The sequence below is a fragment of the Penaeus chinensis genome, chromosome 3 (genome assembly GCF_019202785.1).
Source record: "Penaeus chinensis breed Huanghai No. 1 chromosome 3, ASM1920278v2, whole genome shotgun sequence".
NCBI lineage: Eukaryota > Metazoa > Arthropoda > Malacostraca > Decapoda > Penaeidae > Penaeus > Penaeus chinensis.
In genome coordinates this window covers 3382583-3390082 of record NC_061821.1, presented here as the reverse complement: position 1 = coordinate 3390082, position 7500 = coordinate 3382583, and the positions used below count along the sequence as shown (strand labels likewise).

General features: G+C 44.1%; 1 protein-coding gene across 1 annotated transcript in view; it reads left to right on the top strand.

Moving 5' to 3' along the window:
- The first annotated feature begins 47 nt into the window (after positions 1-47).
- The window catches only part of LOC125041750, an 8763-nt gene continuing 1310 nt past the window's right edge, over positions 48-7500 (top strand). Inside the window, exons 1-4 of the mRNA XM_047637005.1 lie at positions 48-774; positions 5499-5743; positions 5895-6022; positions 6408-7500. The exon at positions 6408-7500 is cut by the window's right edge and continues 1310 nt beyond it. Coding sequence (XP_047492961.1) covers positions 690-774; positions 5499-5743; positions 5895-6022; positions 6408-6546 — 597 coding nt within the window. The 5' untranslated portion in view covers positions 48-689 and the 3' untranslated portion in view covers positions 6547-7500. The remainder of the gene's footprint in view (positions 775-5498; positions 5744-5894; positions 6023-6407) is intronic.

Sequence of the window (7500 nt, the reverse complement as noted above, 5' to 3'; positions counted from 1 at the left end):
GAGACGCCTCGCCCTCATCGGAGCGAGAGAAAACGGGGCGCGTGTCCGTCGCTCCGGCAGTCTGGCTTTGGCCGCAGAAGGTAACGGACGTACCGGGGTGCTCGCTCAGTTTACCTGGATGTCACTTGGGTAACGCGCCAGGAGCCGATTCTTCTCGTTATCGGAGGCATACAGGGGGCATCCAGGCCGTTATCTCGTACGAAACGAGGAAAAGAAGACGGAGGAAGACCTTTTTCACGGGTGCGCTTTGATTCCCCTTTCTTTTGCACGACGTTCATCTCTGCCGCCTTCACCATGCAGAACCTCGACGCAACAGGCACCACGATAGTCATCACCATCCTCCTGGAGGGGACGTAACAGCGCATCATCTTCACCACCCTCTCGAGACGTTCCTCTTCGCCTCCCCCACCACGCCGCCCATCCCCCACCGCTCGTCGACGCTGCACTTCTCATTTCATCGTCGCCGCCTTCGCACCAGGCTCGACGTCCGCACACAGTGAAGGAGACAGGAGAGATCATCCTCTGAGAGAGAGAGAGAGAGAGAGAGAGAGAGAGAGAGAGAGAGAGAGAGAGAGAGAGAGAGAGAGAGAGAGAGACGTCGGGAAGTTGCATGACCCGCCGCCCAACCGCCTCCTCCCCGAGCTGCCTGCTCCCGCCCCGTCGCCGTCGCCGCTGAGGAGGACCTTGGGATGCCCTTGGAGATGTGCGGCGAAGTTGATGCGTGGAAGATCAAGACCGTCTTGGTTAGCATCCTCGTCGCCTCGGCTTGTGCAGGTATTTTGGCTTCCTCGTCTTGAGTTTGGGGTTGGATTCTGGGCAAGTGTAAATTCGCAAAACATGGCATTTTTTAATTATTCATAATACAACAGTAAGCAATAAAAAAATAAAAAAATAACGCTAGTAAGGATATGCATTTAAGGGAACTTAAATACAGTCTCAGATCCCCAATATGAAATTAGCGATATGGCTGACTTTATTTACGTTATCAGATTTACTTGTATTCGCCTTTAACGCTTCCAAAAAAAATCACGAACGAACATTCGCGAAAAAAAAAAACATTAACACACAGTTCCCCTTTCAAAGTATAAATAACTCGTCCGTAATTCCCTCCGTCGCATATCGCAAGACCGGCTCTTCGCCCCTTGCACAGGAGAGGCGCTGAAGCCACGGCCTCTTCCGCCGCCAGAGCCAAATAGTGTCATTTTTTACAACGGCGTGGCACCCCAAGGTTACAGGCATCACGCTACCTCCCCCCGACTGAATGCTTTCGGAGTTCCTGCGTGCTTGCCAATCCTCTTCCCATTTCCTGCAACCTTCAGGCGTCCTTGATTAGCGCCATCCTCACTGCCCTTCCGCTGGCCGATGAAGGGCGTCCTCGCTCCTGTGGATCTTCGAATCCTTCGCCGAGCGTTCTGCGGTCGTAGGCTAGAGTAGACTTTGATAGACTAGGGTAGGTTGGGTTGGGATAGGGTAGGCTGGGTTAGGCTAGGCTATATTAAGTTAGGCTACATTGAGGGCCGAGGAACACAGGGACTAGGGAACGCAGGTTTTCCCCCCGCAACGAAGTTCTTTAACAAAGGTGTCGACTGCAAAACTCTTGTGGGTGCTGCCTGACCTTCAAGTACACCTGTGTGTATGTTTGCAAAGTCATTTCGGCAGATTCTTATTCCAGTGCTGACTAATGTCGTGTCTTTACTTTCGTTCAAGATAATTTGAGAACGCCATCCCATTGCCTTCGAAGGAGTTGTTGCCTTTAGCGTTAAGATAGTCCTCGGCGAGTTTTGCATTTCAGTCGAAGCATATTTCGAACATTTAGTCGTTGTGTTAATGGCTGTCCAATCTGCTTCGGAATTCGCCGTTTCTGGGAGCCTTTGAGACGGGATTCCCACACTTTTCTTTTTATGTTTCTCATTTTCTCATGCATATTGTCATTACCCTTGTGCTCTTCCATGCTCTGCAACATTTGCACCATCATGCCTTTGGTGGGTTGCAAGGCGGGTAAGAATATGTTATACTTTGGTAACATCGCGTGGATTTGTGACGTCATATCTCCTTTGCAATGACGGTGGATTTTTGGGTTTGTTTGTTTGTTTGTTTTCTTTGTGGATTTTATATTTTTGGATCTATTGGTAACGCGTTCATTTACGTTTTTGTTTTTGTTCACTCAGTTTTGGTGGTTTGAAGTTATGTATATTTTTTTCTTATTTACGTTTAATTTCTTCCTCTATTCCTTCTTTTATCTCCTTCCCTCCCCTCTTCCCCTTCTCCATTCCCACCTCTCTTCTTCCCTTCCCTCTCATTCCTCTTCCTTTTCACCTACATCCCTCCTACTCTTCCCTCTTCCTCCTCTTCCTTTTTATTAACCACTTTCCTACTCTTCTCTCTTCCTCCTTTTCCTTTCATCTACCTCTCTTCTCCCTTTCTTCGTCCTTTTCGATATCAGAAACCAGTCACGTGAGAATTGCAAATAACTGCAACTTGCAAGCAATTTATCTAATATGCGCTTTGCTGCAATTTATCTGCAAGTCATTTTCCTGCATTGTTTTTTTCCTCTGTCTTAACACATCTCTGCATTTGTGTGTGTGTGTATGTCTGTATATATGTATGTATGTATGTATGCATGTTAAGTTGACTATAACTATCATTTTATGTGTATATGTGTCTACGTATATATGTACGTGTGTATGCGTGTTTGTATAAATGTATGTGTGTGTGTGTGTGTACGTGTATGTATGTCTGTATATGTATGTTAAGATGACTATAAGTATCATTTTATTTCTCCACCTTATCTTACAGAACATTCCCAACGATATTTTCCGAATGATTATTTTCTCCCAGTCAGTTTCCAAGCGTTAAGAAAAGAGAGAGACAAAAGCTATCGAGAAGAAAAAATGCGAGGATTCCCTTTTCAAGCTCATGGCTGCCTAGAGCTGTCATGAGCTGTCATATCCAAGGCCAAAACGAGTGTCACGTGTCATGGTTGAGTAGCCATAAGCATAATGCAAATTCATTCTTTGGTTCTCCGATTTTAAAGAAAGTATATATCACTTTGCATATTAAATGATTCGATTCTCTGATATGGCGGATATATTTCGCTCTGCATGTTAATTATTGAAGACTTTGGTTTTATAGTTATGATATTTCATTTAATATAATGGTTCATGGTTTTATATATTTTATTCTATGTCGATTAAACTGCGGGGGTAAAATAAACAAAAGAAGAGCGATTCCGGCCGGTCGAAGGAGAGGAAAAGGCATTCAAGTGGCATTTGAAATATGAATCAGGAAGATCCAACTCTCCGAAATTAAAACAAACACGAAGTGCGAATAACACAAACACGAGGTGCGAATAACACAAACAGAGGTGCGGATAAGGGTGGAAGATGTGGTGTGTCCTTCTTGCTCAGGGTTACATTGTAAAAGTACAGAACAATTACATTCTTGTGAATTCAAGTCGGACAGTTTTATTAGTGTATACATTAGAAAATACCTCATAGTTTAGAATAAATTAAGATTAAATAACCATACTATACACACAAAGTATGCATATAAATAATCATTTGTAGATACACGCATTCGCTCCTAGTCAGACAAGCATACATGCACACACGCGGACTCGGGTATGCAGCCTCTCCTTTTTAATTGCTTATCTAACCTATTCTTGGGAAATCTTTCAAAACTCTTGTCCGTAAATAATCTTGTCAGCAAACAAGCAAATGACACGCACGCACCTGGACCAACAGTAATTTATCTTGCAGTGCTTAGGATCATGTTGCACAAACACTGTTAGTCTTATGCATACACAGATTTGTGATTTGCATTCAACTTGCATCGCGTTCTTTGCTCTTGCAGGCGCCAGCTCTTGCATAAACACATATTATCATGGACGCATGTGCAACTGCACTAACGTTCGCGCGCAAAATCACACACACACACACACGCACTCATTCACTCACTCACTCACTCACTCACTCACTCACTCACTCACTCACTCACTCACACACTCACTCACTCACTCACTCACTCACTCACTCACTCACTCACTCACTAACTCACTCACACACACACACACACTCACTCAATCACTCACACACACACACACTCACTCACTCACTCACACACACACACACACACACACACACACACACACACACACACACACACACACACACACACACACACACACACACACACACACACACACACACACACACACACACACACACACACACACACACACATACACACGAATTCTCTTAAAGTATTCTTACATAATTCCTGAAAAAATGATAAGAATAATAGGCACCGTGGATAAGAAAAGTATGTACTCAAAAACAAAGCATTTTGTTCTTTTGTATATACCTTCCTTATCATTTACATTCACTCTCCTTTCGCGGCGGTGAGGAAAAGGTTTGCATTCACGCTCCCTTACTTAATGCATCGTCTTCATTCGCTGCTTGGGGAATGCTATATTAAAGGGATTATTTTAAACTTATGCTCTATGAAGTAGCAAACTCAGATAATTTTATCCATGGAGTACTATGAAACTGATTATTAAATGATATCATTACTCTTCACTAAAGCAATTAAATCAACCGTAAAGATAATGTATCTAGGGTGTGTGAAATAACTTACAAGAAAGAACACGAGGAAACGAGCAAATAATTGTACACTTTACTATTCCGTTCTGATCAATAAGTACATTATACTTAACCCGCTAGATTTTTTAAATCTTTGCAGTAAACTTTCACTCTCTTTCTCCGTCACTCTTGATTCTGCTCTCTCTCTCTCTCTCTCTCTCTCTCTCTCTCTCTCTCTCTCTCTCTCTCTCTCTCTCTCTCTCTCTCTCTCTCCCCTCTCTCTCTCTCTCTCTCTCTCTCTCCCTCCCTCTCTCTATCTCTCTTTCTCTCATTCTATCATTCCCTCCTTCCCTCCCTCTCCCTGTCCCTCTCCCTGTTTCTATCTGAATATTTCTTTCCTTTGTCTTCAGTCTCTTACATTCTTTTCGTGCCATTATCAGTGATTGTCTTTTGTTTTCTCTTCTCTGTTATATTTTTTCTCTTCATAAAGGCCACTTCATGACCTGACCTTTGGGGGGATTTTTTTATGAGCTTTTAATACTTTGGCTTTTCTCTGTTGACCTCATGTGGGCAGGCGGATCGTGACCTGTCTTGACCTGACATATTGGGTCGGAAGCAAAAATGTAACTTGAACTGATTTTGTTTTGAGTTAAGTCTTCACATGTTAGAGGATTTTATTACATTCGAAAACGAATAAGCACGTAGGTTATACTCTATTGAAGCAAAACAACTTTTTCTCATTTGAGATTTGCATATGAATTTGTGAAGAGATATATAATTATGTCTTACGTTATTAATATGAGATATAGGAAGACAGTAAGATACTTCGAAAGTATAGACAGAATAACTTCGACCGTAGAAACAGAATCGCCAAAACGGCAATCAAATCCCCTACTAACAAGATCTGATCCCCCACAGCCGATTGGAAGGAGGATCTGTCCAACGAGCTGAGCATCGGCGTGAGTGACAAGGGATACGCCCGAGCGGTTCTAGACTGCGAGGATGACCACATGGCATTCGTCATCACCATGGAGGAGGACTTCGAGGGCGTGGTCTATACGAGAGGCAGCTTCCACGCCCGCAAAGGCCCCTGCTTCCTGGACGCCACGAGCGGCAAGGAGTTCGCGCTCAAGTTCAACTATAAGGACTGTGGCACCAAATACGTAAGTTTTTTGGGGGTGAATTTTACAGTAGAGCATCTCCTTTTTTTTATAAACATGATTAGTTTAATTGTAATAAATACAGTTAATAGATATTTCCTCTAGAAAACAAGAGGCATTTTCATTTTTCTGATGAATTTTCTGATATTCACAGGACAGCGCGCTGGGTGCCCACGTGAACACCGTAGTCGTGCAGCATGACGATGACCTCATCTTTCCGGGTGACCTCGCCTTCGCCCTCAGATGCCATGACCAGGTCACCGTCAGCGCCTCCATGAAAGGGTAATTACAAGCTTGTTTCCATTATCGGATTTGTTGGGTGTATATATATTCAATTTAATTAAAAAGTATGGACACATAATTATGAAGGTTTGATATTTTAATATAAAAATTACACAACCTTAGCAATAAGAATATTTGCAAAGCATGTAAACAACTTACTTTCAAAATAATTAAAGAGAATGAGGTGATATGAATGAAAGTTAAAACCACAACTTCCACTCTAAGATGTTCACAGATATAAAATAATAAAGAGATAAAGTAATGGAGATACAATGTAATAAAGATATCAGGTCATTCGAAAATCATCTCTTTCAAAAGCAAGGCAGAATAAAATGTGGTAAAGGGTTTCCATACCGAGGGCTCACTTTCGCTCTCAACTCCCCAGGGTGAAGTCCAAGATCACGCTCGTGGACCCCGATCCTGGCGCCAAGGAGGACTCTAAGGACGAGCTCTCTGCCACCTCCTCGTCGCGGGTCGTGACCTTGAGCCCGGCCCGCCCATCGCCGCCCAAGGAGGAGCTATAGCGGATCCTCAGAGGCACGGAGAGGTACCGTCGATCCTGCAGGCGGGCGTGAGGATCCTGACGCGCGCTTTCGGGGAGAGGGTGGGAGTGGGGGGGTAGTGGGGAGGGAGTGGAAGTGGGGAGCGGGAGAAATGGGGAGGGAGTGTCGGGAGCTTGGGAAGGGGGGAGGGAGTGACTACAGGAGCGGGGAGAGGTTGGGGAAGTGTACGTGGGGAGGCGGAAGAAGAGGGGAGCGGAGAGGAGGAAGTGTGGGCAGAGCAGCGACCCCTCCGCCCGGCCTCTGATCAAAGACTGACCAGTTGCCCCTTCAGCAGCGACCGCGTAAAAAGGAGTGCGAAGGGGCGGTGTGTGGATTCCCTTCCCTCTTTCCCCTCATGCCACTCCCGCGTCCCCTTCCTTCCCCCTCCGAGTGGAATGCACACGCGAGCACTTCCCGGTGTCCGTTGCAAGGTGGAAGCTAAGGGAAGTTGAGCGTTGTTTTATTTTGCAAGATTGATCTCATAAAAAAGTAGTGTTGGTGAGTTGAGACTCCTTCCCCCCATTTTTGCTCGTATTTTTTTTTTTCTTCAAGAATTCTCTTTTATCCATTTCCTTCTGATCGTCCTTCCCTATCTCCTTTATTCCCTTTCTTCTCTTCCTCACCTCCAGGAGGGTGAAATCTTTAAAAAAAAAGGGGGTAGTAATTTAACAAAGCCAAATATTCTTGTGGTATGAAAAGAAATCTCTGTTTATCGTTCACTCCGTCTTGTTTTATTTTATACTGTACCAAATTTAGAAATTCTTCCCATTTGCCAAATGATATGTGAAAAAAAATAATGACCTGGTGCTTTAATGCCATTATATTCCCTTTTCGTTTATCATCTTCACGAATATCTTTCCTCGCCTGGTTTCTTCCTGGTTTCGAATTGGAACAAGAAAACGAGAAGGTTTTCGAAGGGGGTGAATATACTTCGTT